General features: G+C 39.6%; 1 protein-coding gene across 6 annotated transcripts in view; it reads right to left on the bottom strand.

Annotated features, from left to right (window-relative positions):
- Positions 1-1,551: 1,551 nt before the first annotated feature.
- The window catches only part of rhobtb4 (Rho related BTB domain containing 4), a 39,883-nt gene continuing 14,358 nt past the window's right edge, over positions 1,552-27,076 (bottom strand). For 4 of the 6 annotated variants that reach the window (XM_034298936.2, XM_034298938.2, XM_034298939.2 and 1 more), the window contains 10 exons: positions 20,524-20,725; positions 19,704-19,807; positions 17,485-17,670; positions 16,590-17,391; positions 15,946-16,165; positions 14,468-14,586; positions 8,397-8,547; positions 7,512-7,600; positions 7,139-7,244; positions 1,552-7,043 (listed from right to left, as the gene is read on the bottom strand). In XM_034298936.2, the coding sequence (XP_034154827.1) occupies positions 6,862-7,043; positions 7,139-7,244; positions 7,512-7,600; positions 8,397-8,547; positions 14,468-14,586; positions 15,946-16,165; positions 16,590-17,391; positions 17,485-17,670; positions 19,704-19,807; positions 20,524-20,715 (2,151 nt within the window). In that variant the 5' untranslated portion in view covers positions 20,716-20,725 and the 3' untranslated portion in view covers positions 1,552-6,861. Of the gene's footprint in view, positions 7,044-7,138; positions 7,245-7,511; positions 7,601-8,396; positions 8,548-14,467; positions 14,587-15,945; positions 16,166-16,589; positions 17,392-17,484; positions 17,671-19,703; positions 19,808-20,523; positions 20,726-22,669; positions 27,021-27,076 lie in introns of those variants that run through there. The other 2 variants (XR_004577096.2, XM_034298940.2) reach the window with 2 other exon arrangements.

Genomic DNA, 27,076 nt, shown 5'->3' with positions numbered 1-27,076 from the left:
TGATTTTAGTTAGAAAGAGTGCTTCTGCTAAGCTATAGACAAAGTCTGAATTATACTTTGCCTGTCTAGATGGAAATGACACAATCTGATCAAATTTACAGAAGAAATATAGTAAATAAATAAGACATCTGAATGTGGTCTGCTGCTCACTTGGCTTTGTATACACTGTAAGAATAAAAGTACTGTATATTTCTGCTCCCCAAGGCACAAACAGTGTAAATTATGACCTTATTATATGGTTCTGTCTGGATTAAGAGTGAATGGGAGATTGATCCTTGTTGTACATTTGATGTAGCCTCAAATGTACAACAGTGACACCTTCAGTAATGTCCAGTTATGTAATGTGTTTTGAAGGTACTTTAAATCCACCTCTTACCCATTTTGTAACAATCGTCTGTAGCCTAAAAGCTACATTTACTGTTTTTTCTAAGAGTATAGCTTTGAAAATACTAGCTTTGCATTAGACTGACGTGTATCGTAGACTGTACATGTAGTAATAACAACTATTACAAGTTTTCTTGGCAGAGTACACTTCATCATTGCAAATGCTAGGTCAGGAGAACAGTATTGCTCTGGCTTAGTGTGTGAGAATTTTTTTAAGTGGTATGATTAACAGGACTAGACAGGCAATACTGTCTTATATACAGTCTTAATACAGTCTTAGATTTCATTCTATGCTTTTCAATAACACAAAGCCTGAAAATAATAGTGGATTTTCCACAACCCTTTTTTTTTTTTTTGCCAAAGAGCAGAACTTTTGTTAAATAATATTGACATTTAGAACATAAAAAAAAAAAAAAAAAAAAAAAAAAACTTAAAATGCAGTAAACAAAAAAGGATTTAAAAGCTTTCTAAAACTGACCTAAGAGTGCTACAAGAGCTCATTATCAGCTAAGGAAAATTAAGAAAAAGATTATATTTGCTTTTACAATGCAACAGTAACTGTCCAAAAAACAAGTACATACAATTTAGTATTTTATATATATATATATATATATATATATATATATATATATATATATATATATAATCTGCTGGTCTGATGGTCCATTGGATTACTGAATTGATCTCTGACTCCCTCTTTTGGTCATTCTTTGGAACTGTCCAGTAAAACACTCTACAAACTCTCACATGCTACATTCATTCATCTTCAGTAACTGCTGGTCAGGATTGTGGTGGATCTGGAGCCTAACCTGAGAGCACGGAGTGTGAGGCGGGAATACATACACCCTGGATGGGATGCCAGTCCACTGCAGGGCACCATGCACACACATTCACACCAAGGGGTAATTTAGAGTAACCAATCTACTCACTGACATTTTTAGCGAGTGCACCACCTTCTTGCCTTTTCATACTAATTGTTATATGAAAATTATCATATTTTATCATAAAATTATCATATTGTTCCCTCCCGTTGACAAATATACATCTAATTCTATACTATAGTACACTCTTTGCTAAATACTTCATATAAAACTACAGATGAGTATCATTTACTACTATCTCATTTTATCATTTCAGGGGAAAAAAATACAAAAAGCAAACATCAAATAATCCACTTAAAGTTTATTAAAAGCCCAGTTAAACATTAGAATACTGAAACGGCATTTCCCCTACTTATTTGTTCCATTTTGTACAAATCACAGTGGTTCAAAAAAAGTATTACAAAGGTTTCATTAAAACATTTTTTGCAGCATCTGCAAAACATTCTGATTGTTGCCTTTCTTTCTTTTCTTTTTTTTTTGAATTTTTTTTTAAAAAAAGCCCTTATAGTGTGTTGTGTGTGCTCTTTATTTGTTTCATTACATTAACAGCAATTTTCAAAAGAAGTAAGAAGTTAACAAGATTAACACAAAGTGCTTAATGGTATAATAATCATATAATAATATAAAGAGAACAGAACAAAAGGAAGAATGGTCATCAGCTTTTACTCAGATGCTGACCGCTCTCCAACATCGAGGTGGCCTTGAGACGGAGATCCGCATTGTATGTAAAACTGACGATACCATTAGTGTTAGAATTGGCATGTTAGTTTAAAGAAGGCCACTTCCACTGAAGGTGAGAGCTGTATAATCGAAGTTTGATAATATTAACCCCTTTGCATATTGTTATTCCCCACAGCAGTTTGTATAAGATGCATGAAAAAAATGCATAAAGCATCTAAACCACAAACACCTAACGCTCTGTCTTATGAATTCACTGCATGGAAATTACAAGATTGGGTTTTACCCAAAGATCAAATTCTGCAATTAATCAAAATCATCATAATTAAGAAGAGGTACGTATACAAAGTGTGAGGTACAGAAAATGAGGAAACCATATTTGGAAGAAAGAATAGTGAACAATTTGGAGAGGGGATGCTGAATCAGACAGGAAACAGCAGCGCTGGAAGAAGCATGTGCAGCCCTTGGCTTCCCAATAATGCAAAATCTTTCCATCACACCATAAAATGCGTGCTGCATAATAAGCTGCATTCAATAGTTCTCATTTGCTTCTGTAGAGGGCATGAGCGTCCAACTGCTATGACTAATGTAGGCTGTACGTACTCTCCCGCAGCTGTACCAGCATGATCACGTCTAACCCAAAGCATTTATTTCCACTCAGTTCAGCAAAACAAAGAGAGCTGGAACTATTTCATACAAGAAAAGCAATGAAAAGGATGCAGCATAAAGACAGGTTAGAGAACAGTAAGCTGTGCTACATAACATCCACAGGCACTGACAGTAAGAGGAGGAATGCGGTGGTCAGCTGCCTGGCTAAGTGCCTGTGTGTGCACACATGGTTTTCTTTACAATTATTCAACATCTAAAGGCAGTAGTAAGAGGCCCTCTTCAGAAAGGCAACATGATTTTTTTTTCTTAATAAAAAAAAAAAAAAAAAAAAAAGTCAAAGGCACAGGTAATGCCAGGATACAACAACACTGAGCCCTATGGAGCATTACTATTGCAACCTCTGGGGGGAAAATGGTGTAGGTTTTTTTTTTTTTTTTTTTTTTTCTTTTCTTTTTTTTTTTTTTGAGCAAGGACATGATACCAGTTAAAAACTGTGTATAAAACGGTCATTAGAGTTTCCCCTAAATGTAACACACATTTGTATATGGGCTCATATAGGAGAACAGACTAATGACAAAGTGCACACCTGATTCGTAATACAAATGTACGCATGACTGCATGCAATCATGTCCAAGAGACCATTCTTCATGCACATTTCCTGTAAACGTGCATCACTCACCATGTTACAATGTAAAATTCAAGGCAATCACTATAAAATCAGGAAAATAAGTTTGCTTTTCACAATTTAGGCTAAAGTGCATAGGCTGTTACACTGTTAATAAGGGCTTATCAATTGTTAGCGCTGTTGAAAAAAGTCTCAAAATGTTACCCAAGCCGTAATAACTTTTCTAATAATACTCATACAAAATCCACAAAACTGTCCCAGAACTACAGAAACACAGCATACACCCCATCTGTTCTTAAAACCTAAACTTAGCAAAGGCAATAACAATAAAGCACACAGGTAATATACAAAGACATCATTGCCTTCACCAACAAACAATGAACACAAACTGCATGGAGCTAAAAACGTCCACCTTTTTATGGAAGAAAATTTACCATGCTACAAAATGTAATGTCTTTTTAAATGCTGGAGTTTAGGAACAGTCAGTCATGCACGACAGATCTAGACAGAAAATGTGTAAGGGACGGAAAAAAGTGCCCAAAATCACCAAGGCAACACGTTCCACCTTCAAGAACAGAAATACACTGTATAAGAAGTAAACACTATTGATTTGTTTACGAGAACTATATTATAGTTGTTTTAACATAGGTTGCTATTGAAGTGCTTAGTACTGAGACAGTTATTTAGCAGAGCAATTGTAAACTGGTGTATTAACCGGCATATTATTTTGCGGAACACAGGCTAATTTTAGATCACCAACTGCTATTTTTAATTATCTAAAATGTCTTAGCTTTTTTAAGATCTAGCAAAAAGAGCCCCTCTGTGTGTTAAAGTCTTTTGCTATTTCCTTCCTTCCAAAGATCAGCTTCATTCACACATGGGCCCGTTGAGATTCTCTCGCATATCTATTTCAGTAGCTGTTGATTATTCTAGCATGTCTCTAGTGAGAAAAAATCTTTCCACATCATATGTCTCCAGCTAGCTACCACCGGCACCTGGGTGCAGCCTCACGGAGGTGAAAAATCTGAAAGCCAGAAATAGTGAAAGGTGCTACAAAAAAAGTTTAACATTTTTTCTGTTTTAACATTTACAAAAATAGCACTCATGTGAAACTGAGCTTTCAGAATATAGCGCCTTCTTCAGCACAGCCCAAGCAAACAAATACCTAAATAACAATGATGTCTACTGTGTACTCAGTTTCGATAATGTAACAGGCACAGGGCAATAAGGATCACCAGATACGAAACAGCACAATGTGTTCGAGAAATACTTGATACTTGATGTAGGGACAAAAGTGGAGAGGTTATAAATACTGAGCTGTGCTATGTTACCACATTAATACCACATCAGTAGAGTAGATCAGTAATACCACAAAGCCCATCTTCCATTTTGCTACAAGCCTTTCAAATGAAAGTCATAAAGCTTTTTGAAAAAAAAAAAAGAAACAATCTTTTAGCCAACACCTTTGCTTTCCTAAATAGTCAAGTTTTTTTTTTTTTTTGTTTAGGATTGTCACACAAAGTAATTAATTACATAAGCAAGAGAAAAATAACCACTGTGAGAAAAGAATACTATCACTGTGATATTTAGTATTTCCAAGCACCATTTTCACTGCATGAACTGGAAAGAGAAGGTATAGCTCTGTGGTCTTATATTTGCAAATTACAAAAAAAAAAAAAAAAAAAAAAGAAAGAAAAGACACCACACTGACTGAATCCCAAACTTCTTTCTGTCTGCAGAGGTAGAACGCAGCAGGTTAGACTGAGGGAAGTTAATTTAGTTCGTAGCAAAAAGGAGAAAGGAAAAACATGGCAACCTTATTTTTGGTTATGTTGCAAATGAGTAGATTTTAAAACTCCGGGACAAAAATCTTGAAAGGTTACTCTCATATAAAGGTGGGAAACCACAAAAAAAGGCAAGAATTCTGGATTAATTTCCTTGGTCTAAAGCGTTATACAACTGAAGAAACAACACTGCCTCTAGTGGCTTGGAGAAGTAAATGCAAGTAAATTATAAAACTTGCTAGTGGTCAGAACAAAAGCCTAATCATCTAACTGACTTTACAGAATGGTAATACTCCCATGGCAGTGGTAGGAATAGCCCTAAATTAAGACCTCAGTGTTACTTTTCCCACACCAGAATCGTCTCTTTGGTGCTTTATTAGAGCCTTCGTAGGTTAATGAGCGGAGCATCGTGCCATGTTTATTTATTGTTCTGTTTCTGCCCATAGTCAACTTTAAGTGGTAGCAATAAAATTCTTGGCCCTCATGTGTCAACATTGCGTAGAAAAGCCTCTGAACAGTTTCATCTACACAGCAAAACTGGGATTTGTCAACAGTGAGTATGCATATCATATGCACAAGTGTGCACTATAAAGCTTAATAAATATAAATTGTTCATAGTGCATGTGCATTTCACTGCTCGGTTAAATACAGACACACCCACAATTAACCATATATAGTATGTAAGCATCGCTTCAAAGGGTACTACAACTTTCACGAACAAACTAGTAAATCAAAATCTCAGCTTTGGAAAGAAACTTCTTTCTGAGGCTGAGATTTTAATCAATACTGTGGAGACTAATTAAGCTGTGCTGTTTAATATTTCTGTTTGTGGTGTTTGGGGAAATACCTGCTATATCCCCATTTCTCTCTGAAATGTGCCTGTAGGCTAATATTATGGTTGAAAGAACTTGTACATGAACAGGTAGAACAGGTGTCTCTCCAATTTAGGCCGCAACTGATGCCACAAATTTATCAGTATTAGTTTTGTGCCTCCATGCAAAAATACACACCAAAACCTAAGCAAACGTTCGTTTTGAAAAATCCCACATTTTATGCTGAAAAGTTCGTAAACGCAATATCTGCACAGATTTGTTAGTAAGCAATGTTGATAAATGAGGGCCCTTGAGTGGAATTTCCCCAATAGTGCCTCAGTGGAAAACTGGAAAACAAAAAATAATTAGCATAAAGAGCTAGAAAGGGGCTACGGAAGATCCAAAGCAATTTTTTTTCTCTTACCGAGAGAATAGGCAAAGGTTATTCATTACTGAGGCAAAAAGCATGCACCACAGTTCAGCTGGATTTACCTTTGCGGTTTACAGAATAACAAATCCCTGACGCTGTTTTAGGTGCTAGGTGCAAGGTATTTGTAGCTCGTATATGTTGGATATTTTCCCCAGAAATAAGATTCACAGGAGAAGCTCATCACAACAGCACCATGCTCTATGCATGCTCGGGCGCCAGCGCCTAGGCTTGGTACTGAGGGGGTGAGTGAGGATGCGTGGGTTTGTAGTTGTAGCACAAGAATAACAGTCTTAAAAGGTAAAGGCAGATCACTGCCATGAAGACATTCCCTATGTGGTGTCCCTATGAGGCCTCCAAACTTGCTGAATTAACACAGTGAAACACACAAGACAGAGTGAGAAATGCTCCCCTTCAGTTGATGAGCTAAGAACTCTTTTATGGGCCACAGCTTTTTGCCTCAGGCTTGGCATTAAACCTGGCTTGACGAGGGAAGGCAGAAGAACGGGGGTGAAGTGGCCCCAGACAAATGTCCATCAGCCAGGACGCACACATTGGACACAGACACAGGTCTTCCCAGGCTCAGCTGTGAGTCTTGAGGCCGAGACAGGGTGAGCGGTTTGGGTGTGGGTGGTAGTGGTTGCCAGATAAGGATGCTCCCTCAGGAGATGTGGGGTGCAGAGGAGGACGGGTGTCTCCAGAAGCACCAGCCACGCTTGGTGTGCTGCTTGCGCAGGATTTCTTCCTCACGCTCACGCTCCTTCTTTGAGCGGTTGTAGCGGTCTTCCTCCTTGAGGAACCAGACGGGGGGCCAGCGCTGCTTCTCAAAGTGCTTCTGATTTTCTGGAGAAGACAAGGGAATGAAATGATCAAATATGATCAATGAATAGGTCAGCAATGAGGTCAACAGTGATATATGGCAGGTATTAGGTCTATACCTGGACACATGGTCTTCATGTCTTTGGGGAACTTGCGACACACACTGTTGTAGTTGGTGCAAATGTGATGGAGGCACCAGGCAGACAGCTGTTTGGCATTGTGGAACTACAGAAGATATACAGAAAGGGAGGCGAAGTGGAGTTGGCACAAGGCATCAAACAGTGATTTCTAACAATGGGGCTCATTTGAAAATGACTGATCATCCTTTGAATTGGAATTAGAGTGAGCTATGAATAAATGTTAATTTGGGGGATTAATGTGTTCCTTTTGTTACCTGGCTACTTCAGTATTCAAATCAGTGTGCTAAACAGAATAATAGGCCCATCTACTCTGAAAATGGTCTGTTTTGCCATAGACCTAAATAAAGATTACCTGAGCCGTTTCTAGGTAAGCCAGCACCTGTCCATCAATATCTGCTCCTTTTACTGCCCACTGCAAGAGCTCTTCAACCGCATGTTGCTCTGTGGATCACAACATACCACAATACCTCTGTTAATATACTTTTTGGCTTGGAATGGTAAACCTTTGCCTATTTAAGCCCTGTTCCGATTGGATTCGTTTACATGGAGAGGTTGGGTAATGTAATTACTACTGGAGTCTTCCCAGGATTTTTTTTACAGACTGTGTGTATGCGTCTGGAAAAATTACACCCTATTTTACCTTCTAAAAATGACCTGTAGAAATAAACCCAGTTAATATATACATCCCTTTTGAACTGACATGTTGGTAAAAATTCCTTTATATCCTATGGGGAAAGAGAGTTTGTGCCAAAACCAGAATGAAACCAAATATTGGCAGAGATGACATTTCAAAGGACCTGTGAGAGAAGAGATGCTTCCAGGGCTTTACCAAAGTTAATGAGTTCCTAGCCAAGGTATAACCTACATACTTGTACAAAACCTGCGTAGCCACATGCACTTAGAATAAAGGTCAAAACAATCAGTTTGTATTAAAATGAGGTGTATGCAGTGTATGTATTTATGCAAGGATTTTTTTTTAGTGTGACAACCATGCATATGGAAGGCACTCCCATCTCTGATTTATACAGATGATAATGGATCATAATTAGGACAGATGTCCTCTGGGAACCTTGCTTCTACAGACCTTTGTCCCAAAATCTTATCCTGTCCAAACAGTATTTGAAATAACAGGCTGAGTTTGGCACTCGACTAACTGCTAGATGAGTACAATCTGTAGTTTGTTATATTCTTGAATAGCTAATTGTAATCATTTTCAGAATGCAGAATATAAGTCTACCTGTAAGAGCCACAAGGCGGGGCAGGCAGAGACGGTTGGCAAGTATTATGAGGTCAATCGGCTCCAACTCAGAGCAGGGCGTGAGCAAGCCACAGTACAGATACTCCAGCACAGCTCTCATACAGGCAGTACTGGTGTTGGGTATGGACACCTGAAGAAAGATATAAACATAGAGAAAGAAAAATAACATAAACATAAACATGGAGAAAGAAAAATAACTAAATAAAATAAACATGTTATCAACAGCTGCCCATACTGTGAAAATATGAAAGGAATCTGTGGAAATCTGTGGATGTTTATTCATAGCTCCACTCCAGCATATGGAAACTCAAGGGGCAGACTGATCCAGTAGTGAAGCAATCTGCTTTTCATTTCTCTCTGTTGACACCTGCTTGGTCCTGGCACACACCCATAAGAGAGGGCTTCATGCTGACTACTGAATATGAATTGGGAGGACAAGTGGTCAAGAGACAATGAGGCTGGACATATGTGACAGATTAGGGCATACAGTGAAAGAGAGGGCCAGTGGCCTCTGCGAGGGGTCTTTCATCCTTCAACAGCACAGCATGAAACTGTTGCATTCCTGATTCAAAGCTCTGGGCAAATAATTCTGTAGGCTTGACACCATTGGAGACATGACCTCTGCGTAAACCAAAGCCAAAAAGACAGCCTACAGACACAACACTTTTGTCAGATAGTAGTGAAGGACTCTACAGAGTGTCCCCATTTTGCAACAACACCTTCAAAATCTCAATCACTCCCCCAATCACTTGTAAATGCAACTACTCAAATTCTTTCCCCATTTCCTGCTCAAAAGCTCAAGAATTTATGTGAGGAAGACTTTTCATTGTGCTCTTGATTTGGACTTGGAAGGAACTACAAACAATGGCATGCATATTTAACTCTAGCAAATCAAGAGGCAGCTTTTAGTAGACATCAAGACTGTGCCAGATCCAACCATGTCTTCTCTTCATGCTGTCACTTTCCCCCATGCTGGCATTGGCACCTCTGTGAATTAACACAAGATGAAGAGAGTTTAATTGCCTCTGGATATGCCTCTTCATAAGGGCCAGAAGTTTCAAATCAGTCTGCAGAACAGAATCCATCACTTCTCCTGGCACCATGAAGACTTTCATAGATGACAATAGGATCATCATGCCTCTGGAACTGGCCCGAATCCAAGTCCTTAGCACCGTAACTATGACTTGTCATGACTCAGTGATGATAATTAACTCATATTCTATTGACATATTGCAGAAAGAATGCATAGTCATGCATAGTGGAGACAGAAGACATGCCAGATGACTGAAAGTCAAAGAAGGCAAGGTGGGGGGAAAATTAGACAACACCAGAATAGCCCAGGGGTCCTTCTGAAGCCTCAGGGGTGCCCTACATCTGCTTGACTAAGAACCAATTAGCAGAATGTCATCCTGACTGTGGCCTCTAATTACAACTAAAGGGCAAAGAGTTAAGATGTGCAGTAGTAACGCAGTAGGTAGCATCCAGTCAAAGATTCAACACAATGATCTGGATGTTTTTAATAAGATTGAGCAGCACTTTAGTCCTTTATTCTGTCCAGCGCTCTCACCTCCACATCTATACACTCTGCTCAAACAGATCATGCTCAAAAGCTTCAACTTTTAAGCTATTTTCACCATCAATGCCGCTGTCTTCTCCTAAACTAGCTGAGCCGAATCTCTGCCATAACTGTGCTGTACAGCTGCACTGCATTCTGGAACTTTGAGTCCAACGCTTTCTGTCTTCGATATGTCTACGCTGGATTTCTCACTAATATGACATTGTTTTTAGGAGCTAACTGTGAAGTATAACTGTTATTACTTACATTTGAAATCATTGAATATTTTTTTAACTGTCTAACTGCGCTAGCAATGTGCCCCTGTGATGTCAGTCCCAGTCACTATCTTCTCACAGGAATAATAATGAAAATACAGCACCAACCAACAAATTAGCTCCAGAATCTCTAAGCACATCACAAATATTCCAATATAAATATATTTAATGTGCGTCAGAGTGAATATTGTATTTACAGGACATTAATGTTCATATATATTGATTTACATGGACTTAGCAAGTATTACAAATCTTGTTTAAACATTTTACAGTGAAATGACAATTAAGTATTTAACAAATAACTGTAAAAAGAGTCAGAGAGAAAAATATAAAAGGTGGGACAGACTGTCACAACCCACAGTCTACACCATGCACCCAATTCTTCCTGTTCACCATCTTTCCTTTCACGTCATCTGACACATTTTCACTGTTGAGCTTTCAAGCTTCCTCTCACTCTCTCACTAATCAACTCTGCTGTCATGAGTGCTGTTGCCGAGAAGCGTTTTGATGCCTGACTGTCGGCCATACTTTCATAGAGCAAGCAGTCACACACAGTGCAACCAATGAAAAGAGACGTGCACGCTCTAGGGTTCAAACAGATAACTTTGCTTGAAGTTTATGGTGGCTGAAAGTGCTAAAATATCAGCACACTTCATTATACACCAAATCCTAACCATTATCTAAAATACTGCCTGTCTTCAGACGAAAAAAAAATCTCTAGTTTTCGCAGCCTCCAGTCTTGTTTTCATGAATGCAAAACAGAAACATGAGTGTGCTATAAAAAGTGTAAAATTAGAGAAGTGGCATGGATGTGTCAGAGTGATTTGGGGTTTTTAAATATAGCTCAGTTCAGTGTGAAAGACATTTGTTGTCCAACACAGCTGCACTCTTGCAGAAACTGTGTCACAGAAGTATTTAAATGTTTTTCAGGTCTATTTAGGGACTACTTTTATGAGTACTATTCACTGGTGACTACGTGTGAACTAAAGGATGCTCCTAAACCGTTGTGGTTCTTAAGGCCACCGAGCGGCATTGTGTCTGCTTATACAGAACACTGTGCTCTGCTTGACACAACGGCCCAGATCTATTGCAGCTCATTCTATAAATAGTGTCGAGTTCACTACAGTCAGTTGTCATGCTGGCTTGTGCCAGAGAGAGCCTCAAACGAGGCTGCGCTCACTGTTTACGTCTGGTTTTGTGTCACTGTTGTTTGCTAGGGTACAGCTTACCCCATAGTGGTGCAAAAGGCCTGTCTGTAAGGCCAAGTGGAGAGCTCAAAAAGTGTGTACTGGCGAGAATACTGACATGTCAGAAAGAGCCCTGCAGAACACTATGAACTGTGCGGGCTTAATGTTTAAAGGAGAGTTCATTTAATAGGAACAGGAATGACATTTACATTGCTGCATGCTGCCTAGGATGCCTTCCATTGCTTTTTTTCCCACAAGATGACATTTTTTTTTGCAATGGCAACACTGAAAACGCAGCATATTGCAAACTATGATAAAGTAATAAAGGCTCATCTTAACTAATAATGGGTAGTAAGCTAAAGACAATCATCATTAGTGCTGCAAAGAAGAACTTCTTGTGCTACTATACAAGTAGATTCATGTTTTTTTTTTTGCTACAAGACATTACCTAAGCAGCTGAAATTCTGCTCTACATCTCACTGACTGTCATTAGTCAAGGATTTACATGAAAGGATGAACCAGTACAAAAAGTCAAGATAATAGATAGCAAAAGAATAAAATTAAAGTTGTTTTGAATCCTGTCATTTTCTAATTGCCCTACTTCCAAAATTTGTGTTCAGGGTATTTAGGTCACAGATACAACAGACAGACTCAAGGTATCTGCTTTTATAATTAATATTATATAGGTAAAACATTTGCATCTGAGTCTTGTAATGAAATGGCTGCAGTGAAATTACCTTTAAGAACAAGGGAGTTAAAAGTGGGTCAGTTTAATTGTAAGGCAGCTCCGCTGATCGTTACATGCCTTTTTCAGAGCAGGATTGTATTTGTTAATGTGTTTTACTGCAATACCTGTAGATTAAGTAGGCCATTCATTTTTAAGCATGAAAACTAAATGCTGCCTCACAAAGATTAAATGCTTCCTGAAAACCAATATCCTGGTAATGACTGGAGCTAATATATGTATTTAATATTTAATCTTATTTAAATGCATCCACTGACTGAAGATGTGCCATAAGGCCCAGGACGGCTATTTTGTTCTCTACCACCCTGCATTGCTCCTTATATGTCCTGTCAGCAAATGCTGTCAGAATACAGAAGTGGCCAGCATCTCATTTCTTGCATCATTTCCTGGTCTAGCTGTAAGTTTAGCTCCCTGTAATGCCTGTAACACTATACAAAGTCTTCTTATACTGTTGCTGTTCAATGCGCCAGGATACCTCGAGTTCCTTCACTGGCTCTCTCGGGTCACGACAGTGTTGGAGCCCGGCCCGTGAGGAGTTTATCCTTCCAGAATTTGAGATGACAGCTAGCTGTCCATGAAAAATAAATGTTGTGAATAGGGGAATTCTAACCTGGAATTTATACGATTCATGCAATTTAGTTCTATATAAAAGCTAATTATACAAGTTATTCAGGTCAATACAGGAAATATGATAACTATAATGATTAATAATGAACTAAAACACTGTGCACTATAGTTCAGTACAGATTTATATTTTTGTTTTTATATGTTTGTATTTTTATTTTTGGGGCTTAACTTATGCCTATTATAATATCTTATATGTAAACAGATTTGGTGGGAAGTGAAGTGTACTTTCAGGCCAGGAAACACCAGAGCACACAGACTTCCTGCCACCGCAACCTATGCACCAAACAAAGATATGAACGTATGAGGGAGACACAAAGGCTTGAGTTTGAAGTCCTCTTCATACTGCGCCTTGTTTATTCAGCACAGTTTTCATGAGAGAATATCTGACACAATATTTGACTTTTACAAAAATAAAACCTGCTTGCCAGCTATATTTATCCAATCTGTATCAATGAGAAGGACATTTTGTTTTTTTTCCCTAGAATATATTCACTTAATAGCCTGTACAGTTCCAAAGTATTTTGTACTGTGTCTTTTCACTATATGTCTATTTACTATAATGATTAAAATCTCTCTATCCAATGCCACACAGAAGAGGATGGGTTCTGCTTTAAATATGGTTCCTCTCAAGGTTTCGCCCTTATTCTATCTGAGGGAGTTTGTTCTATCCACTCTGTGTGATTCTGACTTGCTCCCACAGTTTCTTCTTTAAATGCAGCACCCTTCCTTTACTTTGGACATGGTGCAGACTCCTGAACTTCACCACAACATGGACACCTGACTGAAGCACTCCATCATTCCATGATCCCTACTCTTAAAGCCTTCCCTAATGGAAACAGGGTCAAGTGTCCCAAAACCACCTGGCCACATGCTACAGATAAGATTTAAACCAAATCCTTGCAACAAGATTTAAAAGCATCTCTGGAACGTCTGTTGAATTGGTCTGCTACTAGTCACTTTCAGAAGCTATAGCTTAACAGTGACACAGCCTAGAAAAAGAAAAAATAAAATAAATCAAAAGACACCACAAAAAGGAGACAATGCAGTCGATGTGTTAATAATAGTGAAATCTCTCAGCAGTGTTTTGGGAACTTCAAAGTAGGCAAGACGAGACAAGACCCAGACGCCTCTAATTTCTTTCCCTCCAAGAGATTTTCCGACACACACACACACACAAAGCCGACATCTCAGCAAGCATTTCAGTGTGTACGCATGCTCCTACTGTCCCATGACCTCGTCTTTTTTTAGTCTTTTTGGGTCAATTTGCCCAAATACTCCTCTTGAGGGGGTGCCAAGTCCAGCAGGATGCATCACTCATCTATATAGATGTGATGGTTTCTTGCTGCTGGCATTGCAATGTGGGTCAGGTTGCCATGGTGGTAGCCTAATTTCAACTACCTGTGCCAGTTACTGTTAAGGATCTTATAAAGCCCTTGAGAATTGTGATTTAGTATCAGGCAGCCTTGTATAAGCAGTGGCTTTAAGGGACAGTCACTGAAGTCACTGAAATGTTGGGGAAAGTAAAGGATGGATTCTCAATGTGACCTTTAACCAATGTACATCAGGTTCATTGAAGAAAATGTGTGCATTTTAATGCTTCTGATCGGGTTATGCACCAATACACACCAAATCTATAGCCAGACATGAAAATCTCAGCTTACCTCCTCAATGTAGCTCTCCATGAAAGATCCACGGAACATGGCCGCCATCCAGTCGCAGCTGGAGATGAGCAGAGGCTTGTGGGCAGGTAGGTAGCCATCGTCCAGTTGGAACACCACATCTAAAACCATTCGGAAAAGAGCACACATCTTGGCGTGTGTCACAGAGTCGGGGCTACAGAGGGGGAAGACAAACAAACACAGAGAGACAGACGGAGAGACAAATAGACAGACAAACAAATAATAAATAGACAGATACACAGGGCTAATAAGAAGACCGAAAATAGTGAGGAGGGGCCTGGCAGTTGGGGCTAGATATGAAAATAAATGTCTGTGAGTTGCACAGTCAGAGATGTCATTTTAATCTCTGAAAATCTGTGCAGTGTATTTTCGTAAGTTAAACAGATGTATTTTTTAGCAGTTTTGCAAACAGACACAGGCAAATGTCATGTCATGCAAATGTCAGCACTCCATGTCATTATTTCAAGTTAATAGTATAGAACTTCTATACGAAAAAAATACCTGTTAGCTAAGTATTAAAATATAAGGAATTAATTTATGTTATCAGCAATATTAAGAATAAACAGTTTATTTGGAAGAGTTATGTCAAATAATGTAGTGACTGAACAATATATTAAATGTGCATCCAGGTCCTTGAACAAAAGGATCTGAAAAATATGTTGCCATTAATATATCTTTCCATTAATCAATATTAAGATGATTAATATCTAGTGAGGAGGTTGCATGGTGATTAGTCATTTTTAACAAGTCACAAATTCACACCTAAATTAAACATTACAGCTATCCTTTGTGCCCCTGCTTTTTGGTGCCCCTCCAAATATAATTTTGCACCAGTCACCACTGATAACGTTCACACAGCAAGCGTGAAAAGAAGGAAAGCATCTAAAGCAGACAGTTGGAGAGATTAATGATGGCACTGGTCAAACAGAGAAGCAAATTAGTGACACAGTGATATAGAGGAAGATGGTTAATCGTCATTAATGACATTAAACAAAGACACATAAAATTACAAGACATGACTGACACAAATAATACACAAATAACACTTAGCACATAAATATCACACATATTCACATATCACACAATGGATCAGACAGACTCACTGACAAATATGAAAATAATATTTTACATCGCAACATAAATATAAAATAATAATATAAAGGAGTAAAAATACATCACCAGAAGACATTGTGAGCAATTCTATTCAAATTCAGCTAATATAGGAATCAAAATAGAACTGCAAGTTCGACAAGTGAACTCATTAGTCACATTTATATATGAAATGATTCTACAAGTGGTTCATGACTGCAGACTAGTAGAAGATGTTACATGACAAAATAACAACATACTTACCTTCACTGGCAAGAACATCTACAGTAACAGGCAAACTGATTTAAGTAGAAAATAATATTTGTGACAAAGTATGAGGCTGGAGAGGAAGCCAAACATCAGGTGCCTACCAGCAAAGGTGCCTTTGCTCAGGCACTCTTTGATTCGGTTGGCCCGACGCACATGGAAGGCTTTGGTGATTTCCTGGTTCATGAAGCTCTCACGGTTCAGAACGTTGGCCACCATCATGCGCAGATCAAAAACCTCCAGAAGCTCAGCAATGGTGGCCACCTGCATCAGGTCACTCCGGCCTTCATCTAGGTGACCTGTATACAGGTACTGCAGCACGGCCTGAGCAAACGAGAGGCAAATTTCAGCAGTTCTAGTAATACACATGCAAGCCTGTTTCCTCTTACAAACATCACTGTATTAACCCTTTCATGCATAAATTATTTAAACAACATATGCAAATCTTTAGATAAATATATCTTTAGATAATCTTTAGATAAATAAATATCAATTTATAAAGATATACCAGAGACATTGAGAAGAGTAAATAGTTTATACAGCAGCAGAAATCAGGATAATGATACATGTTAAATTACAGTAAAGGCCTCAGGTGAATTGGAGGTGAATTACATCTTATATTTTCCTAATAACAGCCTTAAATTGACTGTCCATAGGAGTGGACATTAGAGCTGAATATGCCCAGAAATCCAAATGTTACATCTCAGAGCACACATCATGTAGATGATATTGTCTTTTTGTTACTTACCCTGAAAGGTGCCTCCTGAATGAGTTCATCCATGGACACAACTGTCATGAGTCTTGGTCGACCTGTTACTGGGTCATCCACCTTTTCCAGATACACACCAAGGAACCCCCGGCCCCATCCTGAAAGTGGGCGGCCGGTCCCCAGGGACCCCACAGGGTAATGGCCCCTGGCTGGGAGGGCATTATCACTTTGGGAAGTCCTCATTGAGCCCTGCTCCAGCAAAAGCAGTCTCCTGCTACCCTTGGTCCCCCCATCACCATCTTTATCAATGTCAAGGCTCTTGGCACGTCCTGCCTGCTCTTTGGCTCCTCTTCGACTTTGCTCCTCCTCCTCACCACCTTCCAGAGTCTCATCTCCATCCTTGTCCTCCTCTGTAGATCCTAGGTCCATGGTGAACAGGTCATAGAACTTGGAACAGGAAGTGGCTAGGTAGACTTTATGAGCAAAAACACGAGTGGCACCACCTTGGAGAAGGAACAGCACATCTGCGCATAAGGGCTGGCAGAAGAGAGAGTCTGGGCCTTCTCCATCCATGGGAGGTGGGTCGGGGATCCCTACTACAGGCCGTGGGGGCCTGGGAGGCAAAAAGGGGGCCTGAAGAAGAGGCCTCTGGACCTTCTTTAAATGGGACTTCCAGAATTGGAGGTGGCGACGAGAAATCAGTGCTGCGCGGATGGCATTGTCAAAGACATCCTTGACACCAAACTGGGCGACAATGCTGGTCTCGTAGTAGGGCACACCTAATTCTTTAGCCACCTCATGGCCTCGTTCTGGTGGAAGGATGTCAGTGGGTTTTATGGGTCTGAGAGGGAAAAAGTGATAAGCAATTTAAATTCAAACTCAAGCAAAACAAAGGTTGAGAAGGTATTTCAAGGATAAAGGATTTGGGTCGTACTTGGCCAGGGGCCTACGGGCTCGGTTCACTGCGTCTAAGTCAGCATAACGGAGGTCCAGCTGACAGCCCACCAGGATGATGGGGGTGCGGGGACAGAAGTGCTTAATCTCGGGGTACCACATGGTACGGACGTGGCGGAGTGAGTTCGGGTTAGCCAAGGAGAAGCAGAGCACCACCACATCAGACCTAAAAAAGTGCACTATTGTGATTTTGTAAAAAACATGCATTGTTTCTTTTTTTTTTTCCTCAGATGTGAAATATCAGACAGACATTACCTTAATACATACTTAAAGCGCTGTGTTTGGGCTCATTTTGTTGTGACTCAATCAATGTTTGAACAAAGAAAAGGTGGATAATAATCATGAATATTAATGACAGTATGGCAGGCAAAAATACACATGGAGCATTTGTGCAAATAATGACTTCACGCTAGGCTTTAATTATCCCAGATTTTTTACAGGGGCTTCCCTATTCTTCCCTCAGACATAAATTAATGAGGTGTTCACAAACAGTTGTGTGCATGCTGCCAGGCATTAGGGAAAACATTCCACTTTATTCTATTTTTCCAGTTATGGTCTATTTTGTGGCTTCATCATGTAAGACATAAACATAAGTATATAAATCTTTCATTATTATTTTATTATTTAATTCCGACTCGGCACGACTGAACAATAGGGCCTGCCCTCAACTGTATTTAAATGAAATTGCCCCATTCAAAATTATGTGATTAAATCACTGCATGGCATTTACACGCACTTGCCGATAGGAATTCCAATTAGCACTCAGTCAAAGCTCATTATGAAGCTAAGGCTGCTTTTATAATCCATATTAACATGCACATGCAACAGTTCTGCGGTGTTGACTAAGTGCAGAGGTCAAGATTCACACACATCTGTGGATGTGTATGTGAGAGAAAGAGTGTGTGCATGACATTCATACCAAATGTATGCGTGAACTAAGGAAAACATTGTTCAGACAAAACCCTGAACAAACACACATATCTAGCCACAGAATTAATTTACCAGTAACAGTAATTAATAACTTTTTGTGCTTTAAAAGCAAAACACAGAGGCATGTGTGTTAACTTGTGCCATCCCAGATCACTGACTCTGCACTTACCCAGCTATGTTATGTATATAGATTCAGTGATTTTATTACCGGAACTGCTGCTCTATAGGCTGTAACTTGTCGAACATTTAGGTTGGTTTTGGGAGTGATGTTTTACAGTGGTGTGCTTAAAGGTAAGGGTTGTTATGCAAAACTTGTGAGAGGCAACACTTTCCACATTAAGTTACCCTTTCTGAGGAAGTACCCTGGCCCTTAGCCAGGTAAGCAGCAGCACCGGGGTATTATCAGTCTCCTCATATATTTGATGGTTAAACAGAATTGTTTACCCAATATAACACCCACCAGTGGAGTCCTTCTAGGAATTTCTCTCTCATTGATTTGAATCTCAAATGCAGAGCTGTGAGAAATATTGGCCGCTGGCCAAGGCGGGTGCATGTTGGGTAACGGTTGATGATTTGGTGCTGTGTTTCCACAACAGGACAGAGATATTAACAGCATGTCCTACACACAAAACCCTGCCCAGGAAGAACAGCTGAGCTGGCAATGGCGCTTATCAGAACCAGAGAAGTATGCTTGCACTTTGGACATGTCTGACCAACACATATGCGTCTACACATGCACTGGAAAAGCAATGAGATACGCACATTGTGTTCTTGCAGACAAACAAACAAATCACACAGAATCTCACAGCTTTGATGAGTGTAATAATTAAATGAATGCTCCAGCTATGCAAATCTTTATGTACAACATCTGTTACCATGGCAAATAACTGACATGAGAAAACATATACGGAGAGACAAAAGACAATTGTTTTTGGTTCATACCCTAAACCCTACCGCCCTACGTTCTCCCTCGGAGATCCTAAGCTAAAAGCCCCTGAGCCAAAATATCAATACCGATCAGATCCTTTAATAAGAGCCTCCACACAACCTCATTATGATGCATTACCAGGCCACCCAGCAGGATTATGTCAGTACCCAAATCTTTGCAAGCCTACAAGTACCATTTGGTTAAGGAAGATGAGTGGAAATCAGAATATACGATAAGGTGAGACTGTGGATGGAATTGTGAGAGATCAAGTGGGAATGTTGTGTTCTCGGTAGAGAGTAAACAGGCTTATGTGTAAAATAATGGGGTGTGGTTTTACGGACCTGCCATAAGCAAATCGTCTGTCTTTGTGATGGTCTCCGAATGTGTCCCACAGCCTGAGAGACACGCTGACTTCATCCACCACATCTCTAGATCTTTCCAACACCTTGGGGTAAGAGACAATTATGTCCTTATGTATTCATGTTAAAATGCATTTTGGTTAGTTGGCCCAAGCATATATGACTGTTGCAATTTCAGGATTATATCAGAGACTTAATACAGAATAAGTGTGACATACGATTTTCATAATATTGGTATTTAGCAATAGGTATTTGGTTTATGGCTCTTTATATTTTGTTGTATGGCCTTAAGAAGAACACTAACTGGCTTTGTCCTCTATCTGGTACAGTGATAAAATAATCATAACAGTCACCAGACTGCTAAACTTATAGTGGTTATCTGATTTAGCTGAATATGTACTTTAGAAATAAGAATAAAATGAAGGAAAAAGACTATAATAGAAAAGAAAAATAATTAGAAGAAGAAAAAAGAAAAAGAAGATAAAAAGAAAAAGAAAAAATCGAAAAAAAAAGACAAAGAAGAAAAATAAAAGAAAAAGGACAAATAAAGAAAGAAGACCAAGATGAAGAGGAAAGCAGAAAAAGAAAATTAGACAAAGAAAAAGAAGAAAAAGAAGATGAAATAAGTGTCTGCTATAGTTAGGGATTCTGTAAGAAACGTCATTATTTTTGTCAATGTAATTCTTACAGGTGGAAGCCACCAACTTTATGTAGCACTGTTTCCCTTAGAGATACAACTATACAGCCTTATTATATTTGTATACATTCCAATATGTTGCGCAGACACCACAGGTCTACCTACCTCTTGGCACACACGGTACTGGTCGATGGCCCACACGGTTGGCACGTGGGTGGCGAGCAGCTGGTACTGCGTGAGGGTGGCATTGCAGGCACGAGCACAAATAAGGCGGGTTTTGCCCACAGCGTTATCACCCACCACCACACACTTTATAGTCTCCACATTAGGCCTTTCATAGTCTGTGTCTATATCCATGGAGAGGGCCCTGAGAGAGAGAGAGAGAGAGAGAGAGAGAGAGAGAGAGAGCAAGAGAGAGAGAGCAAGAGAGCAAGAGGAAAAGGAAAACAGATATGCATGAAGAGTAATCATAGGAAAGCACTGGCCATAATTACAAATGTCTCTAAACTGACACATACAATGTCCTAATTTGTCTGTTAATATGAATCATAAATACATGATGGCACCATAAAGATGCTCCTAATATTTACAATCATAAAAATCTTAATAAAGATGCTATTTCATGTCTCCAAGAGAACAACAAAACAATTCAGAGAAGCGATCACTTGCTTACACACCCCTCCTAGGAAGCAACACAAACATCCTTCATTTCAGTTTCCCTTTTTCTGAGCAAGATTGCATCCTTCCTGAGGATCTGAGAGAGCCAATGCTACTAACAGAGACCAAAGCCCAGTGGCGGAGTTTATTTTGGAAAAGTGCGCAAGAGTCCCATCTGCTAATGTGGACTACATGAAAGCCGGAGCTTTTGTGCGCACGCTCCCTCTCTCACACACCTACTTAACTCCCCAGGCATTAATCCACACTAAGACAAGAAAGGGGAAAAAAAAAAAAACATTACCTACTTAAAGGATGCTGTTAGATTTGGCGACTGAGCAGCATAGCAGTACATGCTGTAACCTAATATCCATGACAACAACAAAAAAAGGCTTTTGTAGATTTGGACATGATTAAGCAATGAGAGCTAGTCAGCAATGTTTCTTATTGCACAGAAAAGGGTGGAATGGGTGACGAAAGTGTGGAATGAAGGAGCTGAGAGCCGTTGGGTTAGTGTGAGTAGGTTAAACACACCTGCACAAGACAGCTGGAGGTCTTGTGTGTAAAGGTATAATGAAAACATAGTGACTCATGGTGTTACAAGAAGACTCTCAAATTCAATTTGGGTATTGTAAAATCCTGCTCCAGTTCCTTTCAGACTTACTAATGTTGTTATCTAGAGAGCCATTCATTCATTCATTTCTCCACACTAAATTCCTCAGCTCCACACACCTTAAAAGCGTCCCTCATGCAAGAACGAACAAAGCGGTCGCCTTGCAACGCTTTCCATTCAGCAAAGGATACAGCTATCTGCATTACAAGCAGTAGAGCATTCAGCAATCCAGCTCTGACGGGCTTCTTAAAAAAGCATCTATGAAAGATTGATAGAGCTGCTGCTTATTATGCCATTGACAAAGACGTCATTGCTGTGACCTGCTATGCCAAGCTGGGGGGGTGTCTAAAAACAGCTCCTATTCAGAGGGACATATGAGCCATCTTTTCAGCCAGCGTGTCCCTCTCGTCTCATCTCTCAAGGATGAGAAGGCAAGACTAGCATCATTCACCATAAGGCTGAAAGAAGGAGAATAAAGGCAAGAAAGACACACCGGTCTTCAGTAAGCTGTAAGAAGTTTTCCAGCATACACATTAGAATGTGTCTATATTGGCTTTGATTTCTTTTATATGGCTTGTGCATTGCTTCAATCTATGAATCACTTTTCAGCTTCCTTCCAGGATTTAATCAAAGTGATCGTCCAATGGCATAAAATATCATGTCATAATATTTGAAAATATTTTCACAATACACCACGTGATGTAAACTGTCTAAAAAGGCATTTCCACATTTTATAGAAAAAAATAGATATATAAAAAAAAATATTATTGTATGCATTTAAATAATATACCTGATTATTTTGAACTTTCCTTTTATATAATCCATTTCTATGAAAATTGTCATTAGATTCAAGTTGACGTTATTTTTAGGCATGATGATAATGATAGCAGTGATAATGGGGGGTTGTGATTTCCACCATTGTAACAAAATTAGAAAATCATGGACCCCCCTTATTAGAAGTAGAACCACTTTAAGAATCTTTTCCTAGCCAAAAAAACCTTGAAGAATCCTTTTTTTCTAAGAGTGTGGGAGGAAGCAGCCTACCTTGACGTTTCTATTTCGAAGTACAGCCGTTTCACATGTTGATCAAAGTAAACAAAACCCTGCTTCACACAGGATAAGAGATAACTGACAAGGATCAATGGTTAACTTGACTTTATACTAGTCAAGCTTGTGATGAGCCAGTATCGTAAAATCGTGCTAAGGGTCAAAGATAATGTTTAGAACCTGTAGAATGTTGTGAAGAAAGTGTAATATATAGGTGTAGTTTCTCCATTTACCTACGTTTTGTCAATGAAAAGAAAAAGTGCTTCACTACAACACAATGGCTCTGACACTTACAGAAAAGAGTAATGTCATGCTGTGCTACGTAATGAACCATTTAATCAAATTGTCTGGGTATTCTCTGATTTAGTGCTTATAACATAAGATGCACATGGTAGCTGTGTTTAGAACAGAAAAGCACTTGATACCTACGATCTCTGCAGGCCAGTAATCAGCTCAGAGACAGAGCCGTGTATGATGTAACCTAACAGCAAATACCTTTTTCAGGACTATAAAAAAAGAGAGGATATCAACCCTCCTGTTGCTGTCTCGTTGTCTCTCTGGATAGCAACCGTGCCAGGGATTGAGCAGTAAAAAAATATATGTTGATACTAAATAATGATTACTAAAAATATTGTTTAATTTTGCAATGCTTTACCAAATGCAAAGGCTTTTGGATATAGGGCTTCTATGCCACTGTGCAATCAAATAGAAAGTATAGAGATATATACACCGTGCTGCAAGCAGATGAACTGAGAACTTGGCAAAAATTCCAGAAACCAGACACCTTAAGACCAGCATTGAGTTTCACTTCCATCAGCTGACTGACAAGTGCTGTCTCACACTACAGAACACACACACACGCACACACAGGGGTAGCCACAACAGGTATCAGTGTATCTCGTGAGCAGGGACAGTAGAGTGAGTCAAAATGCTCAGTCATAGAGTCAGTGGTGCATTTTGCTTTGTTAGTGAAAGGCAGAGTGTAGAGACAGACACACTTTGAAGCTGTCTAATGGGAAGTTGGGAGAGAGAGAGACAGGAGACAGAGAGACAGACAGAGCAATGAAGGAATGCAATGAGGGACAGGCAATGTAGGTAGGAGAGGGAGAGAGAGAGAGTGAGAGCGAGAGAGAGAGAGAGAGAGAGAGAGAGGCGGACGCCTACTCCATTCACAAACATTTCACAGCCCACACAATAGGCCTTCTGCTCAATTCAACTGAGCCAAGCTCTGTTTCTTTAGATTATATACACAAAGTTGCCAGTTTATTAGGTACATCTACTGGGTGTCTACACTCAATAAACATTATCAGATACACCTGCCATAAAGATGCATCATCTTGCCTCAGTCCATGAAACAGACCACAACAGAGCCACTGCTGAACAGACATTATTTGCATAATGGACCAAATATCATGTGTGCTGGTTAAACACTGTCTACACTGGACACTTCATTAGACACGCCCACCTTGTTGGTACAACCTAGGTGTACAGGTACAAATCAGCTATTTCCATGTACAATTTGTTTTAATAGTTCTCTAGTCCTTTATAAGAGGTTAGCGTCTGACCACGGGACCTGGATACCTTCTACACACGTGACGTTTGACAAATATGACAGTGTATGTGCAATAAATAACATCTGCACACTGGAGTGTTTGTTCCAGTTATTAGCAATAGAGCGGCTAACATATTGTGTGACGTATGTGATGCAATACAGAGGCCAATCCAGGCTCCTTTTTCAGAGACTACCGAGGCCTGAGTTGAACATGCTGACTCAAACTGGCAATTTGTTTAGTCTGCAGTGTTTGGGTCAGATTCATCTCTGCATTGGCAGGACTGGCATCAGCGCAAAGGATGGCTGAACTGAACCCTGATTCTTTAAGATGGTCAATGCTAACAAGAGAAACCAGCTCAATGCTAGTAGGTGTCACTGACTTCCTCAGCATTCTCCAGAAATGGCACTTTAATTGAAGAAAAAAATTAAGAATTTAAGAAAAAAAAAACACACACTAGAAAGGAAGATAACTTCGTGGACAGGAGAGCTATAGCTCTGACTGTATTCACAAGCTGTTACGCAGATAGATGCATACGGTGTATATGTGGTCCAACATACAGTACGTACAAGGCAAGGAGGAGAAGATGAAAGATGGCTGTATGACTGGTATTTTTTGCAAATATTGTGTCATGTTATTTTGTAACTTAAAGGTTTTGAGGTAGTGACCTCTGCTCTGACAGAGGTCCACTGTTGGACTGTTGAGCAAGACTGTTAACTCTCAACTGCTTATCTCTATACTTGGCTGGATTGTGTCTCGACTGTAATAAAGTCTAAAACAAACCTGGGATAAAAGGATCATCCAAATGAATAAATTTGGAACTCCTATACTTATAAGTCACAAAACAATACACCGTCCAACTGGTTCTGCTTTTGCACTGATGTAAAGGTTTACATCAAAAGCAGAACAGCAGACAGGCCAAAGGAGACTGCCCTCCATGACAGAGAGAGAGAGAGAGAGAGAGAGAGAGAGTGCATGTGTGTGTGTGTGTGTGTTTTATAACAACTCCAGTTGTGGAGACTGATCAGTCCTGCCAGCATGTAACCAGGATCCACAGGTAAGATGGCACCTAAAACACAGCTTTCTGTAAGTGACCCCTGGGAGTAGACTATAAACTACAAAACCACACACCATGTTGTGAACATTCTCTTGTGCTGTTTTGTGTGTCGATTAATCTGATCACCTATTTGTGCAAACACCACATTGAGTTTTGGAAGGGGATATGTAAAGATGGCCACTGCCATGGGCATGGCGGGTGCTGGAATGGTTACATAATACAGTGGCCTGCTAGTAACACAGTTAATGGGAAGCAGCGTACTGCAGAGCACACACAATCACTAGAGTATGACTGTATCAGTTGCATGTGATGATCCAAATGCATTCTGGGACAATTTAGGCTCTGTGACAAAAAGCAAAATATTAAAGCAAAAACAAGGAACATTCTTTTGCCTCAATATAGATGGTAGTACCTATAACTTTTAATAACCTATAAGAGATTAAAATAAAGAATAAGTAACGTGTCAGGGAGCAGTAAGGCCTTGACAAGGACAAAGAGAAAGAGTCTTCTATCAAACTCCAGACCTCGTACTATAGCTATTCAGACTATATTGAAAAAAAGATGTCCAGTCCATTACAACTGAACCGAATACAACTGCTCTGAATGACTTAAAACAACCCTCAGATGATGCACACAAGCCTGCAAGGACATCTTATCCATCCACACATGCATGCATGCATGAAAAGGCTGAATCAGGATGTTGATGTCCAACCTAGCAACCTGCCAGGTAACTGTTCTGTGCTGTGTAAACAGGCAAAACTCTCCCAAGGATGGAGGCCCTGTGGACCTCAGCTGTCAGATGCTCACCAAACACACCTTTGCCCTGAATGGTAAAACTCAGCCAAGGACAGAGTAAGGCTCATTAAGTCTGGCCAGGACTCCTTCCTTAAGTTCCAACACTGCTGCCAAAGTGGATTTAGAGGTTGAGTCTCTCTTCTTATCTGAAATCTGTGTGTGTGTGTTTTTTATTGTAGTGCCTCATTTCACATTATCATCTCTTTGTTTGTACAACAAATGCAGAATATGCTAATACTGCAAATATTTAACCAGCCATGTCTGATATCTTTTTCTGAGAGTAGTTTTAATCATAAAGCCTTGGCAGTGGAAAGTGGAAAGACTTTGCGAAGTCATACAACCACATTTTTTCCCCCACGAGAGATCTCTGAGAACTGCACCGAAACTTAATTTCTTTATCTGCAGAAACTTGAAAATGTCAAATGCAACAAACAAAATGGCTAATAAAGTGAGAACGCAGTCACATAGGTCATGGTGTTGATGTTAGGAATGTAGAGCAATGCTTTAAAACAGGAATAAGATAGTGATAGGATCGTGGGGGAAATGTGAGGACACTTTAATGCTTGAGAACAGTGCTGTCAGTGTAGACAGCATTCACTAGCATTTCTAAGTCTTCAACTAGGCTATTGCAGGAGTCGGAATTGTATGTAGTTGTTGTTTATTGGGTCTGAACATTCAATCAGAAGGCTGGAAGAATTAATCTGGGATTGTGGCCTCGCTGCTAAAGAGAAATAAAAGCCAACACAGTTTAGTAGTCGGGAGGAAATTAGGTTCTGAGTATTTCCTGCGATTACATCAGGTGTAGAGATGCTGAGAAGCCATTGACAAGCAGCCCATTCACATTTCCATGCATTTCTATTCATTCAGAATGGATTTCATTAAGAAATGCAAATCAAGCGCGTGCTTCTGTAATCGGAATTTGGGTTGATTTGGAGATAAAATGTTAACTAAGCTTCTGTGTGTGTGTGTGTGTGTGTGTGTGTGTGTGTGTGGTGGGGGGGT

The sequence above is a fragment of the Pangasianodon hypophthalmus genome, chromosome 24 (assembly GCF_027358585.1).
Source record: "Pangasianodon hypophthalmus isolate fPanHyp1 chromosome 24, fPanHyp1.pri, whole genome shotgun sequence".
In the NCBI taxonomy this organism is placed as follows: domain Eukaryota; kingdom Metazoa; phylum Chordata; class Actinopteri; order Siluriformes; family Pangasiidae; genus Pangasianodon; species Pangasianodon hypophthalmus.
Note: the sequence above shows the minus strand (reverse complement) of the source record. Positions and strands in the feature narration are given on the sequence as shown.